The 26599-nt window shown below is 35.6% G+C and overlaps 2 protein-coding genes across 2 annotated transcripts in view; one reads left to right on the top strand and one right to left on the bottom strand.

Annotated features, from left to right (window-relative positions):
- LOC138700997 (gastrula zinc finger protein XlCGF26.1-like) overlaps positions 1-26599 on the top strand; it is a 194247-nt gene that overhangs the window by 7177 nt on the left and 160471 nt on the right. The window lies entirely within an intron of this gene.
- On the bottom strand, positions 416-25818 carry LOC138700992 (uncharacterized). Its single transcript, XM_069827460.1, has 4 exons — positions 25675-25818; positions 23064-23366; positions 13194-13372; positions 416-6508 (listed from the first exon to the last, which is right to left on the bottom strand). Exons 1-4 carry the CDS (start codon positions 25721-25723, stop codon positions 6122-6124), a joined length of 918 nt encoding a protein of 305 aa, XP_069683561.1. The 5' UTR covers positions 25724-25818; the 3' UTR covers positions 416-6121.

Below are 26599 nucleotides of genomic sequence, written 5' to 3'. Positions count from 1 at the left end.
TTTTACTGGTGCACCGTTGAAAATAAAGTATTGAAAATATCAAATAAAGAAAATAAATAGTACGCGCGTGAACTAACCAGCTGACTGTGAGACGGGACCTAGCAGAGACAAGCAAGGCCAGGAGACAAAACATGTGATGTTTCGTTTAATAGCGCATAGCTGGGCTAGCTTTATCACAAGTTTTCATAAACACAGGAGTAAAGTGACGCCCAACGCTCGCTTATCTCCAGTGCGTGCGGTATATACTGCTCCGTTCAAGTCTAGGCGTGTGAAAATAATTCACTTTGTCCGCCCCTGTGTCTTGCTCTTACCTGTGTTTACGGCATCCCACTCCAGCACCTAAGCACGGGAAGGAATCGAACGTCCGTTATGCGCTCTTTCTTTGACATCACTGGCCTAATTGATATATATGTGATCAGGGATTAGACATAATTCACAGACATTACTATACTATCACGCGCTGTTTATCGTTTTTACGGGAAGATGAAACCTATATGCCGATAGCAGCGATAACTAAGGATACGTACACGTTGGAGCAACGATAAAAGAAACGATCTAGCGACGCTTTGGTATTATAAAGGAATCAAGTGTTCATATCGGAGCAACGAGGACGCTGGAAGCGAACATTTTGATTTATCAGTAGAAGATATTGTATAGCTACATCCACTTAATGAAAGAAGATACATAGGAAATATCAGCTGCTAAGTTCAAGGTCAATATAAGTTAAATACGTACAAAATTAAACCGGTTTCTCATCTAGTATAAATTCGTTGTGATGACCAATAAATACAAAACTGATCAATTTGCCAATATCTACAATAATTAATTTAATATGCCGAAATAATAATACATCTATTAATATTCGGATATATTGACAACCACCGGTAATTATACAGATTAATATTAACTTAATCAGAGATCATATAAACGACAAGAGCGAAGAAAATGGTACTTTTCTTTTTCATCGCTTTTATCGTGTATCTTCGCTTTTATCGTTACTCCAATATGCACACCTCAATGACAATGCATGCTTCAATTCTCTCTGATATAGCATCGCTGCTTCTTTTATCGTTTATCGTCGCTCCGACGTGTATGTAGGCCTACCCTTATTAGGACTTACCCGTTACCGCATCGATGTGTGCTGTTTTTTTGCATCTGTGGTTCAAGTTCTAAGGCTTGGTGCCTTCCAGTTCGAACAAGAGAGAACAGTCTAATTGGACCATGAAAAAATATTAATTGTTAGGAATAACTAGAAGCATCGTTTCTAGTTCGACTTTGTATAAAATACCGTGGACATATAAAATTATACAGGGTGTAAGGGGTATAAGTGCCGTCCTTTTCACATGATTGGATGCAGCTTATTAAAGATTTTATTCGTGGTGCAGAAGAGCTAAACCTTTCTATAGTAATGTCTATAGTAAGCTTGTGGATTTATTTCCGAAACCTCAGACCTCGAGTGACATTATTAGGACTATTTCGTGAATAAAATAAAAATTTAAATAATACATTCCTAAAATTCGCTCACAAAATGTTAATAATTGTATATTTATGAATACTTAACGTATTCAGACATTGTGAAGTCGAAATAGATGAATAACGACTGCAATAAAGAAATTGAAAGTTATTCAGTAATGCCAAATGAGAAAAGCGAAATACAGGTTTAAAAATGTTAATTACACGTACTGCGCTTTCCTCTTGTTATTATAATAGAAGTACGTTTTCATTATCTGCTGAAATCATAGTTTAATTTAAACATTTTATAGTATAATTACAAATAACCTGATTTATACATTAATTAAATGAACAATTGTTATGAAGGAGTGTCATTTTCTTTAGATACAATGGACATGGAATTAAGTCAAAAGCAGTTTGGCTTCCGTACTAACATGAGCACGGACGACGCTATTATGAACGTAACATCAAGGATTATCAAAGAATTAGACTCGGGTAAAAAATGTTTGGGAGTTTTCCTAGATATTCAAAAAGCCTTTGATACTGTAGACCATAATATACTCACTTCTAAACTTCATGCCTACGGTATTAAAGGAATCGCTTTACATTTATTTAAGTCATACTTAAGCAACAGAACGAAATTTAACGACCAACACAGTGAAATTCGTAATATAAATATAGGTGTGCCACAAGGTACAGTTTTAGGCCCACTACTATTTTTAATATACATCAATGACTTGCTAAATATTGATATAGGGAACACATCTGGATATATATTTGCATATGCCAATGATACAGCCGTAATTTTTAGTGGATCGAATTGGAATGATGCCTATCTAAATGCTAATAGAGGTATAAATATAATTAAGAAATGGTTAGATGAAAATTTGTTCTCATTGAACATTTAAAAAACAACTGCAGTTCCTTTTACATTAACGGCTTCTAGTCTGAGAAAAATCAAGCTCGATAAGGATACAAATTTAAAAATACACAATTGCAGTAACATAAACTTGATTGATTGTAATTGCTCTTCCTTGACAGAATCCACGCAAGTAAAATATTTAGGTGTTATCATTGATCAACATTTGAGATGGAATAAACATGTAACATATTTATGTAATAGGTTACGGAAAACAATTCACAACTTTGTAACCCTTCGTGCATATATGCCTATCTATGTTCTCCGTGTAGTTTATCTAGTCTTGTTTCAATCAATCATCCAATACGGAATAATAGGATGGGGTGGAATGACAAAGACTATCTTAACTCCATTAATATTACTACAAAAACGTATCATCAAAATTTGTCTGCATAAACCACTTGATTATCCGACACAATTTATTTATTCTGAATTCCAAGTACTAAAAATTGAGCAAATATATAAACATACATTACTAACTTATTTTCACAAAAATCGAATGAATTTTATAACTGAAAAATATATACATAACACCAGAAGAAATGTCCCAACTCTTTTGGCAGAACCTAAATGCCACACTACAGCTGGATTAAGATACAGTAGGAATTATGGACCAAGACTATACAATTCAGTATTGAAAAATAATCCAGACCTAAGCAATTTACACATTCTTAAGTTTAAAAATAAAGTGAAAATGTTTGTATGATATTTGAAAAATTTTATTATAATTTTTTTAAGTGTTACTAGCATTATATGGTACTAATTTTTATTGTATTTATCTGATGCATGTACCCTATAAGATAAAACATTGTAATAAATATAAATAGATCATTTTCTTAATTAATAACAGTGTATATCTCCAATAAATGATTTTCTTAGCATCGCCACAGATACACTTGATTGTACTTGTCAATATATCTTGTCACTAGAAAGTTTTTGAAATTTATATTTTCCCCGCCATTCATAAAATATTTTGATATGATACCTCTTGCACAAAAGGAGAGATCTATAACTGAAACTCGATTAATATATTTCAGTATTATTTGTAGTTATCCTGGTAATAATGAACAGTTTGACTCGTAGACATTTTGTTTTTCAGCATTAACTTCCCATTATTTTACGAGAAGATTCGAAGAGAACGGTAGTTACGTAGACTTTCGGCTCCCCCCTACTACCATTAATGCATAACACAATGTCAATACGGCGGTTGCTGTCGTCTGCGATACAACGAACTTTTCTGTTGATTTTCGAGTTTGGCATTTTTTCCGGTTATTATATGCTTATTTCAGTTGTGTTAACTCTCGCTAGTGGTTTTATATTTTATTTTATCCGTCTTAGTATTTATTTTATTATTGTAAATATTTTTGTTTATCACTATTATTATTATTATTATTATTATTATTATTATTATTATTATTATTATTATTGTTACTATTATTTATATCATCAGCATTATTATTTGAACCCTGTAAAATTTATGTAGACTACTGGACTGTACCCGAGCACGAGCATATGCTCATTTCGGGTATCTATTCATATGTATTCAATTCAAATGTAAATTGTAAATAAATTTGAAATTTGAAAATTTAAAGAAGATGAAGATGTAGATGTGGAAGTAGGATTTCGCACTTTGGATTCATGCTCGTCGATTTACGTGGAAACAGTTGGCGACATTGACTAAAGAAAAGAACGACCACGCAATAAATTGATAGTGATAAATCGAGCTGCAGAAATTATCGCGATGTATGACTGTGATTAGTTGGAATTCAAAATTTCATTACACTTTATTGGCCGAAAATGGAATGACGTCCTAGCCTGTAATAGATATTACTTTCCGTAAGCCTGTAATAGATACTACTTTCCGGAAGTCTGTAATATTACTTTCCGGAAGCCTGTAATAGATATTACTTTCCGGGAGCCTGTAATAGATATTACTTTCCGGAAGCCTGTAGTAGATATTACTTTCCGGAAGCCTGTAGTAGATATTACTTTCCGGAAGCCTGTAGTAGATATTACTTTCCGGAAGCCTGTAATAGATATTACTTTCCGGAAGCCTGTAATAGATATTACTTTCCGGAAGTCTAATAGATATTACTTTCCGGAAGTCTGTACGTAATAAATATTACTTTTCGCAAGTCTGAAATAGATATTACTTTCTGTAAGTCTGTATGTAATAAATATTACTTTCCGGAAGCCTGTGCGTAATAAATATTACTTTCCGGAAGTCTGCAATAAATACTTTCCGGAAGTTTGTAATAGATATTACTTTCCGTAAATCTGTACGTAATAAATATAACTTTCCGGAAGTCTGTAATAGATATTACTTTCCGTAAGTCTGTACGTAATAGATATTACTTTCCGTAAGTCTGTATGTAATAAATATTACTTTCCGGAAGTTTGTAATAGATATTACTTTCTGTAAGTCTGTAATAGATATTACTTTCCGTAAGTCTGTACGTAATAGATATTACTTTCCGTAAGTCTGTATGTAATAAATATTAATTTCCGGAAGTTTGTAATAGATGTTACGTTCCGTAAGTCTGTATGTAATAAATATTACTTTCCGGAAGTTTGTAATAGATGTAACTTTCCATAAGTCTGTACGTAATAAATATTACTTTCCGCAAGTCTGTAATAGATATTACTTTCCGTAAGTCTGTACGTAATAAATATTACTTTCCGGAAGCCTGTACGTAATAAATATTACTTTCCGGAAGTCTGTAATAAATACTTACCGGAAGTTTGTAATAGATATTACTTTCCGTAAGTCTGTATAGATATTACTTTCCGTAAGTGTGTACGTAATAAATATTACTTTCCGGAAGTCTGTAATAAATACTTTCCGGAAGTTTGTAATAGATATTACTTTCCTTAAGTCTGTAATAGATATTACTTTCCGTAAGTCTGTACGTAATAAGATCTGTAATAGATATTACTTTCCTTAAGTCTGTAATAGATATTACTTTCCTCAAGTCTGTACGTAATAAGGTCTGTAATAGATATTACTTTCCGGAAGCCTGTAATAGATATTACTTTCCGGAAGTCTGTAATAGACATTACCTTCCTGAAGTCTGTACGTAATAAGGTCTGTAATATATATTACTTTCCGGAAGTCTGTAATCGATATTACTTTCCTGAAGTCTGTACGTAATAAGGTCTGTAGTAGATATTACTTTCCGGAAGTCTGTAATAGATATTACTTTCCTCAAGTCTGTACGTAATAAGGTCTGTAATAGATATTACTTTCCGGAAGCCTGTAATAGATATTACTTTCCGGAAGTCTGTAATAGACATTACCTTCCTGAAGTCTGTACGTAATAAGGTCTGTAATAGATATTACTTTCCGGAAGTCTGTAATAGATATTACTTTCCTGAAGTCTGTACGTAAGAAGGTCTGTAGTAGATATTACTTTCCGGAAGTCTGTAATAGATATTACTTTCCGGAAGTCTGTACGTAATAAGGTCTGTAATAGATATTACTTTCCGGAAGTCTGTAATAGATATTACTTTCCAGAAGTCTGTAATAGTTATTACTTTCCTGAAGTCTGTACGTAATAAGGTCTGTAATAGATATTACTTTCCGGAAGTCTGTAATATATATTAATTTCCGTAAGTCTGTACATAATAAATATTACTTTCCGCAAGTCTGTAATAGATATTAATTTCCGTAAGTCTGTAGGTAATAAATATTACTTTCCGGAAGTCTGTAATAGTTCCGGAAGTATGTAATAGATATTACTTCCCGGAAGTCTATGCTGATCTGAACCGGCCACCAGAGATTGGGACCAGTCCTCGCCTGCCTCCAGGACCTCTTATGCCTCTTATGTATTTGATGTCATCGGGGTTGCTCTGCCCGCCTTGGGATATGAGCAGACTCTTGATGGCCTCGATCTTGGCAACGTTGAGAGGCAGTGTGCCGTCGTTGGTGATGGCGTTGATGTCGGCCCCGTAGTCCAGCAGCAGACGCACGGCCTCAGTGTCGTTGCGATCCACCGCTGCGTGTAGCGCCGTCCATCCCTCTCTGTTCTTGGAGTTGGGTTTTGCCCCCGCCAGCAACAGCAGATTCATGAGCTGCACGTCTAGTTTGCTGCTGAGCATCTCATCATCAAGCCAGACTTTATCGTGTGCCATCACCTCCTGCGTAAACAGATCGAATACATATACAGGGTGAGCAATAAGTATGGAATATGTATGTATTTATTCACACTGCAGTGGGTATATACCCGGTGACAGTGGTAACTAATTACACTCAATAATCTATACTAATAATAAATCTGTAGCCAAAATTTTTCTGGTAATTTTCGATTTTCCAAAAATATTTGGTCCTAACATATATAATTAAACACCCTGAAACCGAAAATCGCTTTTTTGAAATTTTTTGTATGTCTGTCTGTCTGTCTGTCTGTATGTTTGTTACCTTTTCACGCGATAATGGCTGAACGGATTTCGATGAAAATTGTAATATAAATTAAGTTCGTTGTAACTTAGATTTTAGGCTATATGGCATTCAAAATACATTATTTAAAAGGAGGGTTATAAGGAGGCCTGAATTAAATAAATCGAAATATCTCGCTTATTATTGATTTTTGTGAAAAATGTTACATAACAAAAGTTTCTTTAAACATAATTTGCGATAAGTGTTATTCCTTGGAAAATTTTGATAGGACTGATATTTAATGAGATAAATGAGTTTTAAAATTAAAATAACTGCCATCTAAGGCCGTGTAATGAATTAAAAAACAAATGACTTCGTCTATAAGGGGCCTTGGACAGCAACAATCGAAATCTATGAAAGATAGCCTACAGAGAATGTTTCTGTGTTTGTATGAAGTAATATCGGAAGCTAAATTAACCGATTTGTATAATTAATTATTATTTCACCATTGGAAAGTGTAGTTTCTCTAGATGGACATAATGATATAATGTTATTACAGTAACTTCTGATATAATATAATATAATATAATATAATATAATATAATATAATATAATATAATATAATTTAAGTTATTTGAAGGGTTCACAACCATAGTGGGCCAAGCGCCATTTACTGAATACGTAGAAAACAAAGGTTAAAATTAAGTTATTACCATAATTCAATGGAAACCTATAACAAGTAAAATAAAATATACACATTAAATCTAAATGATGTCAGTCTTCATTAAACTATGGATGCATGTAATAAAAATTAAGAAACAGGTTAAAGGAATTGTCATTGCACCAAATGAGTGTCTCTGGACCAAAATGATCGCATTTGATTAAATTAAGTAACATATTAAACTATTTATCCTTCTATCAAACACGAATGTTCCCTGGATCAAATGTCCTATTTTAATTATGTAATTACTTTATATTTATTTCTAACGGGTGCAGCGGAGCACACGGGTACGGCTAGTGATAATAATGAACTAATTAATTAAAAATACAATTAATAATAATACTAATAATTAATACTAACAATAATTAATAATAATAATAATAATAATAATAACAACAACAACAAGGAATATACTAAATTAAATGAAACGATCACTTAAAATAACATTTGAAATAAATCTAATTTGTATCTTAAAACTAAGATCGAACTAAAACCCACGAGTATGATATGTTCATATCTGCACAAGTACCTTTCAAATTACACTCATTTCGATGTCAACTCACTCACTGCACTGGAACTAAGACACATTTCACTGATTCTATCCTGATTTCACTAACACTTCAAAAACATTTCACTGTTCAAATACTATGCACTGCCACTATAAACTATAAAACTTCACTGACAGGAACACGTTTCTCTTACATAGCACACTTCACTGACACGACATACTTCTTCACTGATACAACACACTTCACTGACACAACATAATTCTTCACTGATACAACACTTCAATAACAAAATATTATTTACACCCTTTAAATATTGTGTATAATTACCGTCTATTAGTAAGGTCCTTAAGCCTATTTTTAAATACATTTTTTAAATACATAGCTAATAGTTTCTTAAATTTTAATTTTACAAAAAAGAAAGTTGTATACTAAAGCTGTTGGAGATAAAACACACAATTTGATACCAATGTTCGAGAAAAATTATTCAGGAATACAGTGTGTGAGACAGTAAACTTCATTTTTTTAATGGTACCCTATGTTCAGGGTTGTACCTAATTTACATGCAAAATACGTAGTCCTAATGTAGAAACTTTTATATACGGAGTAATAAACTAACATTTATTGATTTTGACAGTCTAAACACCAATTATTTTATTCCTTTTAAGTCCTGATAAGGCAGACCTGCAGAACTGTAGCTCCCCAGAGCAACTGCTTTCGTACCCCCTTCTGTCCCACCCACCTTTTGTACCAGTGTAGTCATAGCGTTCTAGTTGCGCTCGGCTGTATCAACATTCATTCTCGCGGCGGCAGGTACACAATACGCTATCAAGAATTACAAGTGGATAATAAAATCCTTAGGAACATAGCTTTGCAATGTACCTAATAGAAAAGCGAATGGGAGAAATAAATAAGTTAAAATATATGTAAAATACATTTTAAAATGTATCTGTGCATATAAGGTCTATATATAAGGTTATTTTGCGACGCTTTATCAACATCTTCGGTTATTTAGCGTCTGAATAAGATGAAGGTGATAATGGCGGTGAAATGAATCCGGGGTCCAGCACCGAAAGTTACCCAGAATTTGCTCATATTGGGTTAAGGGAAAACGCCGGAAAAAACCTCAACCAGGTAACTTCCCTCACCGGGAATCGAACCCGGGCCACTTGGTTTCACGGCCAGACGCGCTGACCGTTACTCCACAGGTATGGACTCCTATATATATATATATATATAATTTTATTGGGTTATTTTACGACGCTGTACCAACATCTCGGTTCTTTAGCGTCTGAATGATATGAAGGTGATAATGCCGGTGAAATGAGTCCGGGGTCCAGCACCGAAAGTTACCCAGCATTTGCTCGTATTGGGTTGAGGGAAAACCCCGGAAAAAACCTCAACCAGGTAACTTGCCCCGACCGGGATTCGAACCCGGGCCACCTGGTTTCGCAGCCAGACGCTGCTGACCGTTACTCCACAGGTATGGACTTATATATATATATATATATATATATATATATGTATATATATATATTTATTTATTTATTTATTTATTTATTTTATTTTATTGGGTTATTTTACGACGCTGTATCAACATCTCGGTTCTTTAGCGTCTGAATGATATGAAGGTGATAATGCCGGTGAAATGAGTCCGGGGTCCGGCACCGAAAGTTACCCAGCATTTGCTCATATTGGGTTAAGGGAAAACTCCGGAAAAAACCTCAACCAGGTAACTTCCCTCACCGGGAATCGAACCCGGGCCACTTGGTTTCGCAGCCAGACGCGCTGACCGTTACTCCACAGGTGTGGACTATATATATATATATATATATATATATATATATATAAAATTTATATACAGGGTGTTTCCGGGCTACTGTTATAAACTTTCAGGGATGATGGTGAAGAGCACATGCATCAATTTGAGATCAGGAAACCTGGTCCGGAAATGATTGAGTCGAAAGTTACAATCAAAAAATAGTTGCGTGGAAATTGTGACGATGCCCCACTACACCAGTATTTAAGTAAAAAACTTAGGAGGGAAAAAAAAAGGAAAAACCATAATGAAATCAGAAAAGGAAATAAATTCCAAAAATTACAATACTTCACCTTATTATAATTATCTCTTTAAAAATTAGCAGGAAAACTTTCAACACTCAATAACAAGAATATTTTCTCTAATCATGAAGGACTTCGTGCAGTGCAGGGTATGCCGCTGCAAGGAGTATCCCAAATATTGGCGTGCACTCTTTCACCAGGTAATCTGCTTGCCCACCGACTAACCGTATTGCGATCGACAGATGCATCCCCATGCACCTTTTCAACCTCTTGTGAATGTTCCCCACTGTCTCTTTCTCACAGCACGGGAACTCGGTAACAGCACGTTGCTTCTGACGAATGTCAAGTACAGCAGCCATCTTGAAGGAGTGCTATCATGGCGACACTCACGGGAACGACTTAAATTAAATTTGAATACAAACCGGAAGAATGTATCTATGACCTCCATAAATTTCAAAGGTGTAAAATAAAGAATAAGTAAATAATGTGGATTACTTTTGGAATGACTCTCTTATGAATGAATGAGGCCTAACAGGTACAATTTATAATTTGAACTTCTCTAGCTAAATCAGCCCATCACTAAAGTGACTGTCGGACTTAATCCTAAGTTCGAAATCTCTAGTGGCGTTACATTACGTCACAGGCATGTCAATTGATGCCCACAGGAGCAAGCGCGCGCTTTAGAACCCAGGAGAGTCTGAGCGCTTTACAGCGGAAAGGAAAGAGACAGACGAAGGAGGTGGTATATGCCGCTTGGTCGAGCTATATTCAGGGATGGCCAGCACTGATTCAATAGATAAAGGGAAGAGAACTTATTAAAACTGTATCCATGTTAATTTTTACATTTGTCTGAGAAGTGCGAGGCGCATCCAGAAAGTAAGTTTCCCTATTTTTTTTTTTAAAGAACACACACTTTCAGGAAAACATTTATTGGCAACAGGTACAGCAATGTTTTGGCTATTTTTCAACATAGCCACCATCAGAATTGAGACACTTGTATCGTGGGATCAACTTTTGTATCCCTCTGTCGTAGAACTCTGCCGCCTGTGAATGGAACCAGCGTGTGACAGACGTCTTCAGCTCTTCGTCGTTGCCAAAACGCTCACCGGAGGACAGGAATTTCTTGAGGTGCAAGAAAACGTGAAAATCGCTGGGAGCAAGATCAGGACTGTAGGGTGGATGATGAAACAACTCCCAGCCAAATTCCGACAAAACAGCTGCTGTGCGCCGAGCCGTATGTGGACGAGCATTGTCATGGAGGAGCACAACACCTGCAGTAAGCATTCCACGCCTCTTGTTTTGAATGGCACGTCGCAATTTTCGCAGTGTTTCACAGTAACGGCCAGCGTTCACTGTTTCACCTCTTGGAAGGAAGTCAATGAGCAGAATGCCCTTCCTGTCCCAGAACACCGTGCACATCACTTTCCGTACCGACAGCGTCTGTTTGAATTTCGTTCTGACCGGAGATCCTCTATGCCGCCAATGCATTGACTGCTGCTTGATTTCCGGGGTGAAGTGCGAAATCCAAGTCTCATCGCCCGTGACGATCCTGTCGAGGAACTCGTCGCCGTCATCGTGATACCGTTGCAGAAATGTCAGTGCTGCTCCTAAACGTTGCATTTTGTGTTCGGGTGTCAGGTTTTTCGGCACCCACCTGTCACACACTTTTTTGAACAGCAGGTGCTTAGTGACAATCTCATGCAACAAGGATCGCGATATCTGCGGAAAATGGCTGCTCAGCTCCGTAATCGTGAAGCGACGGTTCTCCATGATGCACTGCCGCACCAGCTCAACACGATCATCACTGTTGAGGGACGATCGCCCACTGCGCTCTTCATCATGGACACTTTGACGACCTTCGGAAAACTGACTACACCAGCGACGCACCATCTGCTTACTCATGATGTTCGGCCCATAGACCTGTCAGAGCTGCCTGACGCAATGCTTTGTGCATTAAAGAACTTTATCACCGACCGAACCTCGCAGGCGGCGGGAGAAGGAATAAGAGCTTCCATTTCGGACCACTGTTACCACGCTACTGGCACCAGGCGGGACCTGTCCGGCTGGCATGTGATTGATACGTCATAGATCTGTTACGCATGCGAAATTGACACGGCTAATTACGTTTACTTTCAAGGGAAAAAATCGAGAAACTTACTTTCTGGATGCGCCTCGTATAAGTGCATTATAAGAAAGTAAGTTTTAATTTTAATGCTCATTTTTCACAAGTTTGATTTTTTTATTCAAAAGAAATATTTTCTCAACTTTTCGTATAGAAAAGTGAAATTTTCAAGTATAGGCCTATTTATTTAGTAGCCTTACAGAATGTTTTCGTAAATCTAATATACCGTATATACGTATTACTGATGATAGTGTATTGAAAGTTTTGAAAATATTCGCATGGAAATTCTTTGTAAGGAAATGAATTAACAAAGCAACTACTATTACATCATAAGCAAAAGATACGTGCCCATGTGTTGTAAAAATGTCAGCTCTATAGCTTCAGCAGATTTCCAGAAAATAATTTAATATTCTAATGATAGGAAGTTGCTCACAAATATCACTTTAAAAACATAATGCGATAAGAGTTTTGTTATGTAATATTAGTTACGCTTAAAACAGATACAGTACCTAGGTAACTTTGCTTTGTACTGTAATATTGTTTTGATTAGTTTATTGATTACTTTTGTAAGGCGAAAGATACCATCAATATAAATTTCAACTTATTATGTCATACTCAATCTCTTTCTTTGGAATATCACTTTCTTTATGAATGATGTGTTTCATCCATTTAATACAGTATAATATTATACTACTATGGAATTTAAGTGAATATTCCTTCTTAACTCTCTATTATGTTATTAAGATTTAAAACACAAGTGCAATATTAAGAAATCAGTGTTAGGACTTTTGTTTTACAGAAAATATAGATAGTATTAAACAGAAAGAAGTCATATAAAATAACGACATAAAATGTCATGTTGCGTTTGAAGTTTGTGCACCACTGTTTTCTTAATCCAACAGGTTGCTTATTCATATACACAACCCTTCCTCTTTCCATACTTAGCGCTTGCTGCCCGCGCACGACGTCAAGGTCAGAAAAATGCGCTTGCTTTGACATCACTGCATTACGATAATAACTGGTGAAAAGCTACTTACCTTGCATTGGTCGTACTTTCGTGGTTCAGTTGAACCGTACTTTATTTCCACATCGCAGCCATTGAACTCCCAAATCACGTTCTGTTCTCTACGTAGAATTCTTGAGGATTCGGTGCTGTCTATGATCCCAACGTTCAGTGTAGTTAATTCCTCCGTATAGAAGTGAGCCATAACAGGGACTGGAAAATAAATCACATCTTATACTAGTGACAGACTACAGTCGCTAATCGCGATTATCTCAGATCACGATTACCGAAAACGTGTCGACACACTACTGGGTATTCAGTTCAAAGTGTGTCATGGCTCGCTGTATGTCGTCATGTGGCTAGTCGATGAGCCTAGAGAATTCAATCTTCCTACACTTCCGCAGAGGTGTATTACCTATGTACCAGAGAAGTTGCCTAGCAAGTACGGCGTTCATTCTGAAGACTACTTACTGATACGTACGGTAACGCCGGTAGTGGCAGCAATGTGAACTGTTTCGAAACATGTACTGAGGTGAGTTTTTTCCTACTGTCGAGATATGGGGAGAGGGCTAAGACGATTACTTACGTATTTGTTGACATTAATTTAGACGGTAAACATGGACACGGAGCGTTTGATTTGTGTTGTGGAATGTTGCCGTACGCAAACGATGATAACAAATACCCTACGTACGACTTGGCCGCGCAAAACACAGTTCGAAAGAGGTTATGGTAGCACACAGACCGTACAGACCGCCATCTGTTGCTACGACGTTCAAGTTATACCGTACACGTTCTCAAGTTCAGATTGAAGAACGCCTTGAATAATAGGCAACTTCTCTGACATATAAGCTGAAACTCGCTTCAAATCGGTGACCCGACAACAGTGACGTCATGACACTTTGAAATGAACACCCAGTATACTTGTTTTATTTTTTAAAGATGGGACATGACAGTTAAGCGGCCAAGCTTGGAACTACAGCCCTATGTTGCCAATATGAACTACCACGCTGTCAGCTGATGGAAGCTAGCAATTGTCGTTAAGATGGCTGACGTTAAAATATTCATTGACAATTGACGCGAAGGTAAGAAACTATACAAAAAAATCGACATAGAATCAAACACGAACTGTACCAATGCTAACATTGTGTGCATAATAAATGTCGCCAAGAGAGCTATTAAGCACTCGCCACGTGGGAACGGTAAGTTTGACAACTCAACCGTTGTTACCATAGCAACAGGCCTACCACGCTATGTGACATTCAGTTGTTTTTCTGAACGCAACGCTCCTGTCATGTCCCATCTTTCAAAAAAACAAGTTTAGGTAACGCTTGGTCCTCTCTGGTCAACAGCTGAATTACCATAGAGGAAACAATTTTCTCTATGTACAGCAGTCAAAAAAAAGTGGCCGCACTCGTGAACAGCGAATATTTTCTTCTAAGTCCGCTTGATTACGGTGATGTTACACGATGCATGCGCTTACAGAAGCAGTTTCGGAAGTCTGATGTTTAAGCAGGAGTCATTCAACATCTGAGTGTTGTAGAGCAACAGTAGAGTTCGAGCCTGTTCAAGTTGTTATTTTATTTTATTATCGTTCTTTAGCGATATAGATAATATTCAAGTTATCATTTATATTCTGTTACCGTTCTTCAGCGATATAAATAATATAAATTTAATGTAAGGTTTTGAATAATAGGGCTACAGCTATATAAAGCAAGTGTTGGTTTTTCTCTTATATTATTACATTATACTACCTCGTAACACAATAAAATCAAAAGAAGTGACGAGTATTTCAACCTGAGACGTTCATATCTACTCCATCCTATAATTCCATACATAATTATCGATTGAAATAAAGTCAAGTATATTGTGCGTAATAAACATTTTATAAATTTTCATTTCATTTCAGCAAATCAACAAATTAGACAAATTATTTAAATTGAACCCTTTTCCATTATAAGTTTTTCATTATGTACAGGGACATAATTTTATTTTTAATAACATTTTTAATATTCACCTGGCTATACCTTTGGATTAATGGTTCATAACCGGAAATACCGTTTGCTATCCCCCTTCCACGACTGGAGTTCGATGATACTGGCGTAAAATACAAACAATTCACTTTACTATGTATAGGAGGGAAGAAAAGTAGTTCATCCATTTACGTAAACTAGGAGATATCGTAATTCTGAGTTTGATAATTTTCATTAGGTTTTTGTTTAATCAAAATACAGTACCGTATTAACAATAAGTGTTTTTACTCACGAACTGAGTTACCCATGCGAACGTATTCATTATGCACTGTATATTATACTGTCATAATATGGATATTTAAACACATTTTTGAAAATGGTGGCTATTCATTTAGATACAGTCTTCAGTTCTTTTGTGCATATTATCGCACTATAGACTATTGCATCTAATTCCAATTACCAGTTTCGTCGTTCGTACTAGTAACTCATGTTGAAATAATTCTATACCTATTATATAAAAGAGTACCTTACGTACTGTAAATTCAATCTTCACCTCAGTCCGACCAGCACAGATAAAATTACTCAGATATGCTCTCTACTGTCCATCCAAGTGGTTATGTCGCAGGATCGTAGAAAGGGGGGAAATCACGTGACAGTTAATTACTTTTATTTAAGTCATTTTAAACAGTTGCGGGTGAGGGAATTCGGGATGCGGCGTAGGCAAACGGACGACAGTACCTGTGCGAAAATATGATTCAATATTGAAAACTCTTTCGTCACTGGAAAACGCGAACATATTTCTGGAACGTACTATGGGTTTACTCACTACCTCAATACTGTTTGTGTTTACTACGGCCTTAAGGCGACTTTGACTGTATACGCTTGGTTCTGTGAGGAGAACAGTTGGAAGTTTACTAGTGGAGGGGGTGGGAGTAAAGTACATTCAAAAACTCAGGTACAATAAAAATTGAAGTAAAACTAAAATGATGTTCCTGTATATAAAACAAATGATTGATCATTCAACCACTGTTATGCATATTACTGTGTACAACTTAATGGACTTATGTTTAGATTTCGTCAAACTTTTGAATATCTGATGATGCCGTACAGGCGAAAACGTTCATGATTATCTTTTTCGAGATGTATTAGCAAATAATGAATTTGCAAATTGATAAATCATATGATTGAGTTTTTGGATAAATTTATTATCTTGAATAGATTTACCTGGAAATCAAAAATGAATAAAATTGCAAGATAAAAAATTGTCCAATGTCCAAGAAACCGACCTCGTTTGAAGGCGCGTCTCCACAATTAAACATTTAACAACAACATGTTAAATGTTAAATTGTTTACAGTTAACATCCCAACATGTTGATTGAACATGTTAATGTTAATTTAATTTAACATCTTGTCCACACTGTTAAACTTGTTAAACTTGACTTTCTTTGCGTAGTCCACCATAAACAGTCTATGAGGGCCGTATTTATAGACATTCTTAGCCCGGGCTTCCGGTGGATCATAAAATAATGTTATAAATTTCAGTCAAAGACACAACTATCTGCAAATGTTTATTTGCTACATGAATATAAGGTATATAAACGTTTTCGCCTTGTGGGGGATCATCAGATATATTAAAATTATGTGATCTGAACTTAGATTAAATTAGATTTATAAAAGCAAATACGAACAGTGTGTGATACATGGTGATAAAATTTCATGAGTTATATGTATACTAATTGTAACAAGAAATAAGATAAAATGATGAATTTCAATGTAGTGTAAATTCAAATATGATTAAAATTGGAATTGTGTGTACATATAACTCATGTTACATTATAATACATTTTATCAAATAATGTTATGCAAATTATGATCATGTTAAAATGAATAAATGGATAAAATCTTGGGTTGTAGCTATTCAATGTTTAGAAAATGACACGTCTTGGAGAACTGTGTATCATACCGAAGTTTGCAGTAATCGATGTTGTAGGTTGATTGTGATGTTCGTATAAATTATCATTCATATAGAGTACTTTGCTTGATTGTAATCTAAATGGTGTCTAGTTTCGATGCAAATAGTGGTTATCCTTGATCCTTTAGATCTAAAAAATCTATTTTTATAATGCATATCGTTGTTGAATTACTGTGTTTAATTAAGATGTGTGTATATGGAAGAATTGTACGTACAGTGGCTCCCTTTAATATTCGGTTCGTGATTAATTTTACAGTATTTTGCTATTGATGTTTTGTTCTGCGTTGAAGTGAACCTGCATTTCGTTGCAGATAGAACATTTAAACACTTTGTACATAATGTTAAAAAAATTTACATCGAAAGTTTAATATTTACGATGTAATAACAAATAATCGCTAAGTAACATCAAAGTTCGCCCTCTTTAATATTCGGTTTTGATTTATTTTCTTCCAATCTAAGGCACGTTTTCTGCTGACAGTATTGTAGGGTTCAGTAGCGAACGTGCAATCATTCTGTCTACACGTTGTGCACAGCTCAGGCGAGGTGGAGTACAAGTCGTAAAATGGGTCGCAAAGGAACAACACAACTTTTGACCAGCGACAACTTGTGATCTATCATCACGAAAAAGGGCTAAAATACACAGAAATAGCCAAAATATTACGTGTGAGTAAGAGTACAGTTGGGGATATAGTAAGAAGATACAAAAACGAAGACAGAATCGAGTCCATACCACAAAAAGGGCAGCCAAAAAAATTAACTGAACGTGAAGAACGCTCCATCCTGAAGAAAATAAAAGAAAATCCTCGACTAAGTGCAACGAAACTTGCAGCATGTGTTCGTGAGGAGTTTGGCAAGCAGGTAGGTGCCGAAACAATTCGAAGAGTTTTGAGGAAAAAGGGGTTTAATGGGAGAGTATGTAGGAAAAAACCTTACATAAATGAAATGAATAAAAGGAGGCGGCTTCAGTTCGCAAGGGAACATGTCCATAAAGAGGAAAACTGGTGGGACGATGTGATATTTGCTGATGAAAGTAAATTTAACGTCTTTGGGTCGGATGGACAACAGTACGTGTGGCGTAAGAAAAATGAAGAACTCGAAAAAAAGAATCTGTTGCCAACAGTGAAACATGGTGGGGGCAACGTCATGGTATGGGGTTGTATGTCTGCAGGTGGGATTGGTGAACTTGTTTTTATAGAAAAAAGGATGGATCAGCATGTGTATTTGGACATATCAGAAACAATTTAAAACGAAGTGCAGAGAGTCTAGGGATTAAAGATAGTTTCAAGTACTATCAGGACAATGATCCTAAACACACAGCTGAAAAAGTGCGTTTATGGCTTCTATACAACTGTCCGAACCCCAGCACAATCACCGGATTTAAATCCGATTGAGAATTTATGGGAGGAACTTAATCGCAAGATCAGACAAACTCCTATCACTTCAAAGACAGAACTGAAACGGAGATTAACGGATGAATGGAGGAAAATTAGTCCCCAATTTACTACGAAGTTATCCAGGAGCATGCCAAGGCGTTTGAGGGCTGTTTTGAGGCAAAAGGGGTATTCAACAAAATATTGAATTGAACAAAACCGAATATTAATGAGGCACTATGTTCTATCAGAATAATGTAATAATGTTCATAATTTTTATTTATTTAACAGAGGAGATTTTTTTTCATTTTGTTGTAAATCTATGTGATTTAACAGAGAGTATACTTTTGCTTTTATTATAGTGCACATTTTTATTTTCATTAATTTTTTTGAAAATAATTAGTGTATTTATTTTAATCTTACATGCCAGTCAAACCGAATATTAATGGGAGCCACTGTATATGTCTCGGTGTATGTGGGAGTGTTGATGGTTTGAAGTAGACTGAACATCACAATCAACCTACAACATCGACTACTGCAAACTTCAGTATGATATACAGTTCTCCAAGACGTGTCATTTTCTAAACATTGAATAACTACAACCCAAGATTTTATCCATTTATTCATTTTAAGATGATCATAATTTGCATAACATTATTTGATAAAATTTATTATAATGTAACATGAGTTATATGTACACACAATTCCAATTTTAATCATATTTGAATTTACACTACATTGAAATTCATCATTTTATCTTATTTTTTGTTACAATTAGTATACATATAACTCATGAAATTTTATCACCATGTATCACACACTGTTCGTATTTGCTTTTATAAATCTAATTTAATCTAAGTTCAGATCACACAATTTTAATATATCTGATGATCCCCCACAAGGCGAAAACGTTTATATACCTTATATTCATGTAGCAAATAAACATTTGCAGATAGTTGTGTCTTTGACTGAAAATTTACAACATTATTTTATGATATTACTAGACACATCTGAAATATAAAATGAACTGCAAATCACTTCCGGTGGATGATCAGCGAACTAACGTTTTTCGTATTCATAAACCAGTGTTAGCGATATGATATGATATGAATCCTGTACAAGTAATCAGTCGATAGCCGGGACTAGTTTAGCACGCTCGTAGCGCGGAATAGCGAAATGTCTATGAATAGCACCCTGAGATTTTAATATAGATAGTGTTTTATTTTTAAACCTTGGACAATGGACTCAGATGATGATCTAACTTTTGTAATTTCCTTTATTGCTTGTTACAAGGCTTTGAAAAGGAAGAAAATGAGAATGTGGATGTCGCAATATCTTAGTAAAAGACACTATGCAGGGTACATTCTATACGAGCTTAAAGTTGAATACAGTATCGATTTGGATTCAAAAACTTGCTGAGAATGTCAGAACACGATTTTAATATAGTGCTGCAAAAATTCTTCCTGTTATATCAAAGAAATACACAATTTAAGAGCAGCCATTTCATCTCAATTAAAAAAATTACAGCGCAATTGATTATCATAGAACCTACGACATGATAGATGTTAAAGGAGTGGGTAATATCGTATAATTATCCTTTCCGAAGTTTTACGAACGTTAACATACATCACCAAATACGACCATTACTGACGTCAACATAGCATAAACGTTTAGCGTACGACGAGAGTGCGAAAACTCTCTATTGTATTCTCGAGAACAATTAAATAATAATTCCAGTTCTCTAAAACAGTCGGCCTTCTTAGTTTTGCCCGTGTATTCTTTTGTGCGAGATCGTGCGTATTTGCTTGGTTTCCACACAAAACTAATCCGCGGAAAGTCTAAAATTCCACATTCAGTATTCCCAACCTAACACACATAATTTCCCTCTTCTTACCGCTTAAGTGACATATTGATTTTACTGCTTTAGGCTTTTTTAACATATTATTTTTAGAGACGTTCAATATAGTAATAATTATAAATTGGAAACTTACCGCTGCAATTTCACCTAAATTGCACTGTTAATTATTGTTTTTAAATATTTGCAAAAATTAAGTTAACTCTACAACTCCACTAAAGTTACTGCATTCGTAATGCAAGTAACATTAAGGAAGCCGTGAAAAAATCAACAAGATTCCAGACTCATCATAGACTAGAGAAAAAAAAGACAAACATATATCACGGCCTGCTGGAGTATAATAAACACAGAAAACATTTTAAAGCAACAATGTTGAAGATAGATATTTTTGTTTTGCAAATTTGTCGTCATTGAACAGAAACCAAGATGGAGATTTCATTGCAACTAATTAGAAATTCCTCTTTCAGGTATGTAATAAACGATCTTCGCACAAAATAATGTACGATACACGAGCGGTATGTTTTCTTTCAATTCTCGGAAATTAAAAAAGCTCAACTACGTTTCGCTTTTTCATACTTTTCCTCGAACATGAAAACTTCAACATACCGCTCTTGTAACGCATATTACTATTGCAGACACATCCCACAAAGAAGGGCTTTCCATCAGTGCATTAATTTATTGTAATGCATTTTATTTCGTCCACTCCATTACTTCGAACAACTTACAGCTAACACCAAGGACCAATGATAGTATAAAAATGATCAAGATAAGCGCCACAAAATCGGAACTAAAGTTGTTGCTATGGAAACTGTACGAACTTTGCCGAACTGTACTGATGCTGCACGAGAAAATGAATTGACTTGACATGTTTTCCATTTGTGCTGGAAAACACACCAACATGTTAAAAGTGTTAACTTCAACATACTCAGTCAACATGTTAAGTCAATTGAGACTTGAAATGTCCATATACATGTTAAATTCAACATGTTATATTTAACATGTTGTTAAATATTTAATAGTGGAGACGCACCTTAAGGGAACCAGGTAGTGATTAGGGGTCAAAAATCCGATTTTTTATTTTGTGTTTTAAAATAAATTACAAAACTGGTCTTTAAAACAATATAAATATTGTGGAGGGTATTTCTGCAGATAAGCCTTTGAAATGACCTCTTTAAATTTGGCGGTGCATGTAATTCATACGTTCTTTTTTTTATACAGTTTTCCATAAGTTGACATTTTCAAACTTAAGTGCATTTTTCTCTGAAATTACTGAATCAATTTACATGAAAATTTTACAGTGTTTTCTGCAGCCTGTGTTCTACATTGTAGACCTACGGTTTTAAGAATGTCATACACATAACACAAGAAAAAATGTATATGCATTGAAAAAATTGTAAAAAATTTTAAACAAAAATCGATATTTTTTTCTGTTTCACTAGGGGTGAAATATTTAACTAAATTTTGCTTTGGAATTTACAATACACAATACTGGATAACTTAAAAAAATACAAGGTATATGAGTGAAGATAGTAGCAAGTAATGTGCACCTGAAGAATGAGGTACACCTAGCAAAGTTGGAAAACAGGTTATCAGCAAAGCTCGGAACTTGGGGACTTCTGTGTCGTGTGCATGAGTAAGGTGCAGGTACAACGTAAGCTGTAAGCGCTCAAGGACAGTCGTATGTACGAAGAAAGTAGTCACATTTACGCACGAGGAAACTGTGTCATGTTAAAGCCAATGACAATCAGAGAATTACAAATAAACGGTCTGTTAGAGGAATTAGAAAATACGTGTTATTCGAATGGGTATTATAGAAGTTTGAAAATATATTTTTTAAATTTTAGGTACAGAATTTCGTGGAGAAATTCGGAGGAGATACATTATTTTCTACGAATGGAGAGTTTATATTTTGTAAGTTGTGCCACACACAAACTAAAGGCTGGAAACGGCATTCATTGAAAGACATTGTACTCCCTTAAATTGGTGGAAAATTTGTCCATAGCCGTGGATCAAGTCGTAGAGGGATCTGCCCTAGTAGTGACACACAAATTGAAAACTATTTTCGAGAAAAAATTAGGATATACTTATCTTTCTCAGATAAGAGATCAGCTGGCAACTGCTGAAAATCGAACAAAACAGTGACAGTTAAAACATTTATTTTAAGTTTGCTCCCGTCATTTCATATGACGTGGAAATAAGTTTTTCTCGTTTCAAATCATGTTTAACTCACTGACGAAGAAGTTATGGATTCAAAAATCTTCGAATGTAAGTAGTCATAGGTACACTGTAATATAATGTACAGAGCAGTACAGTAAATTTGATATATTGCTGACGTTTATTTTTATTATATATATGCTATAAAATTACGTGTTTCAACCTACCACAATACTATCAATATGTTGCTTCAGCCAGAAACCACTTTTATAGCAGACCTGACAGTACCTCCGTACTGGAAGCGGGAGTTTGTTGACATTGAAGTCCGTCGCTTAGCCACGTGCAAAGACACAAGTCCCCAAGTTCCGAGCTTTGGTTATCAGTTAGGGTACTTGGATACGAAGCTAATTAGTTGTCTTTTATACCACTGAATTCAGAATGATCGATTGCATAAACCTGGAAATTTTTATTCCTTTCTGAGCACTAGAAGCCTACAAATATTCAACTAAACTTTTGTATTGAAATTGTTTAATCGCACAGTATCACTACCCAGTTCCCTTAAGACATGCAGTTTCAGTCTCACCTTGCACGATGACTGTCCAGTTGAAAGTCTTGGATTCGTCGGTCTCCCGCACCACCAGGCTGTAAGTACCCGATCTGTAGCGACTGACTCTCCCCACCCTTATCGTCGTTTTTCTGTTTCCAGTTTCACTATCTATGGAGACATAGTCGGTTTCCTTCAGGGTGACATCGCCCGGGGGTGCCAGCCAGTACAGTCCCGAACCGTCGTTCGTGTTCAGGTTAGCTTCGATCGCAAAGTCGCCCCACTCTTCAACTTTTATTGGTGACTTTGTGCTTACCTCAACATTTAGGCCTATAGCATTTCCTGCAAGACAAGAGAAGATGAACAGTGCGAACAGTAGCGGGCGGTGGGTTTGAAAGTTGAGGAGGCTAACAGAGGATAACAGAGAAGGTTCGGAATTGAACGGGTTACATCAGCTGCTTATCTATGTGGATGACGTGAATATGTTAGGAGAAAATCCACAAACGATTAGGGAAAACACGGGAATTTTACTGGAAGCAATTAAAGCCATAGGTTTGGAAGTAAATCCCGAAAAGACAAAGTATATGATTATGTCTCGTGACCAGAATATTGTACGAAATGGAAATATAAAAATTGGAGATTTATCCCTCGAAGAGGTGGAGAAATTCAAATATCTTGGAGCAACAGTAACAAATATAAATGACACTCGGGAGGAAATTAAACACAAAATAAATATGGGAAATGCTTGTTATTATTCGGCTGAGAAGCTTTTATCATCCAGTCTGCTGTCAAAAAATCAGAAAGTTAGAATTTATAAAACAGTTAGTTATATTACCGGTTGTTCTGTGTGGCTGTGAAACTTGGACTCTCACTTTGAGAGAGGAACATAGGTTAAGGGTGTTTGAGAATAAGGTTCTTAGGAAAATATTTGGGGCTAAGAGGGATGAAGTTACAGGACAATGGAGGAAGTTACACAACACAGAACTGCACGCATTATATTCTTCACCTGACATAATTAGGAACATTAAATCCAGATGTTTCAGATGGGCAGGGAATATAGCACGCATGGGCGAATCCAGAAATGCATATAGTGTGTTAGTTGGGAGGCCGGAGGGAAAAAGACCTTTGGAGAGGCCGAGACGTAGATGGGAAGATAATATTAAAATGGATTTGAGGGAGGTGGGATATGATGAAAGAGACTGGATTAATCTTGCTCAGGATAGGGACCAATGGCGGGCTTATGTAAGGGCGGCAATGAACCTCCGGGTAAGTAAGTAAAACACTGTCCTTCTGCTATATGAAAAAAATAGTTTTATGATTAAAAAAAAAAAATAACTTTTTTTTTTTTCAAAGTTCACTTCACGCAGTGATGAAGCGTTTCCCACATATCTCAAAAACTATCCAACATGCTGTGATTAAATTTTTTGTCTGATATCTACAATATGATGTAATATCTCTCCTCTACATTTGATAAATTGTCTGATAAAAAATAAATTCATTTTAAAAAAATGGTCAGTATTTTCTTCTAGCAAAAAATAAAAAAAAAATATTATTTATTAAGGAATGTAGTTGAAAGAGCATGATTTGTAAACATAGGTTTCACCAATAAAACAAAAGAGAGAGAACATGAAAAAGTTAAAAAAAAATTATGAGTTATGAGGGAAACGCTTCATCACTGCAAAGTAAACTGCCACCATTTTGAATTAAAAAAAACACATAAATCATTTCTTTTAAATCGTAATTTTTTTTTTCATATAGCAGAAGGACAGTGTTTTACATATACCAAATAATGGAGAAAAAAATGTTGAATATTTCCAAAAATGTTACTGGTGTAAACTGTACCTAACCCTTTAAGGGGAGAGGATGGTATTTTTTGGTGAAAAATGAGTAAATTAAAAAAAAAAAAACCTTAAAATACTCTGTGATATGTGTGGAATGCATAGCATAACATTTTGTGGATATTTGTGCCCTTATCAGATGTTGAGTCGCCTCTTTTTAAACTTCCTGCGTTATGGATTTTTAAATCATTCGCCCACTTTTATTGTTGTTTCCGATAAATTAAATTTTCAAAAAAAAAAAAAATTCTTCTTTAAAATACCCTTTGATATATGTGGAATGCATTGCATAACATTTTGTGGGTATTTGTGCCCTTATCGGATGTTGAGACGTCATTTTTAAACTTCCTGCGCTATGGATTTTTAAATCACACGCCCGCTTTTATCGGTTTCCAGTAACTTCATTTTTTTGCTACATTGCCAGACAAAAATGGATATAATTTCTGAACTATTAAAGATGCATGCATGAAATTTAGAACACATTCTTTAGACTCTTAGGAAACTTTTCTCTGTAACATAATTTTGTTAATTGATTTAATTTAAAAAATACGTCCGTTTGTTTGCAAGAAAGGAAATCAGAAAATAGTTACTAAATTTTAATTGTTTATTTTACAAACGTAGAGACTAAGCTGTTATTGCATCCAGAGACTCAAGACTCAATTGCACAACCTTGGCGATGAGTAACAATGAGAAAGCATATTATGTTAAATTTTACTTCTAGCCAACATAAAAAATTGCTTCACATTCTGATATTTTCTGTAGGGGTAGCGATGAGTCATTTTGTAGGAAAATAGGCGTAGAGATCGTTGAATTACCTTGTGAGATGGCCAGCACCAATACAAAGTAGCCCGCTATGGAGTTCATCTTCGTTCTAGGCCTGTGTTGATGTCAGCCCAATGGCAGGCACATCGTCTGACTGACGTAATCTCGCCGCATCCTGATGATATTGTGGCGGACGTCACATCCCGATGGCCTGGTTGCTCGTGCGGAAGGTGACTAGAGGCTATTAAACAGCAGAAATTAAAATAACAGCGGCATATTTACCATTCACAGCTTGCTAGTTGACTTTTGAGGCCTACTCAGTTGAATTTAAGGAGACGGGATCCTAGATCCAGCACTGCGACCTTTTAAGATCTATTGTGCTTACCGTCAAGCTAGGCGCATTCCCAACCCAGTGGTGGCAGTGCTATACTTACTTACTTACTTACAAATGGCTTTTAAGGAACTCGCAGGTTCATTGCCGCCCTCACATAAGCCCGCCATCGGTCCCTATCCTGAGCAAGATTAATCCAGTCTCTATCATCATATCCCACCTCCCTCAAATTCATTTTGATATTATCCTCCCATCGTCTCGGCCTCTCCAAAGGTCTTTTTCCCTCCGGCTTCCCAACTAACACTCTATATGCATTTCTGGATTTGTCCATGCGTGCTACATGCCCTGCCCATCTCAAACGTCTGGATTTAATGTTCCTAATTATGTCAGGTGAAGAATACAATGCGTGAAGTTCTGCGTTGTGTAACTTTCTCCATTCTTCTGTAACTTCATCCCTTGTACCCCAAATTTTTTCCTAAGAATCTTATTCTCAAACACCCTAAATCTCTCTTCCTCTCTCAAAGTGTGAGTCCAAGATTCACAACCATACAGAACAAACGGTAATAGAACTGTTTTATAAATTCTAATTTTCAGATCTTTTGAGAGCAGACTGGATGATAAAAGCTTCTCAACCGAATAATAACAGG

The sequence above is a fragment of the Periplaneta americana genome, chromosome 6 (genome assembly GCF_040183065.1).
Source record: "Periplaneta americana isolate PAMFEO1 chromosome 6, P.americana_PAMFEO1_priV1, whole genome shotgun sequence".
Lineage (NCBI taxonomy): Eukaryota > Metazoa > Arthropoda > Insecta > Blattodea > Blattidae > Periplaneta > Periplaneta americana.
Note: the sequence above shows the minus strand (reverse complement) of the source record. Positions and strands in the feature narration are given on the sequence as shown.

Excerpts from the sequence above, each read along its gene's own strand:
- LOC138700992 (XM_069827460.1), bottom strand. The coding sequence starts at position 25,723 with ATGAACTCCATAGCGGGCTACTTTGTATTGGTGCTGGCCATCTCACAA. Across the intron at positions 13,373-23,063 it reads CTGGACAGTCATCGTGCAAG|TCCCTGTTATGGCTCACTTC; the intron begins GTGAGACTGAAA and ends TTTATTTTCCAG. Across the intron at positions 6,509-13,193 it reads GAAAGTACGACCAATGCAAG|GAGGTGATGGCACACGATAA; the intron begins GTAAGTAGCTTT and ends CTGTTTACGCAG.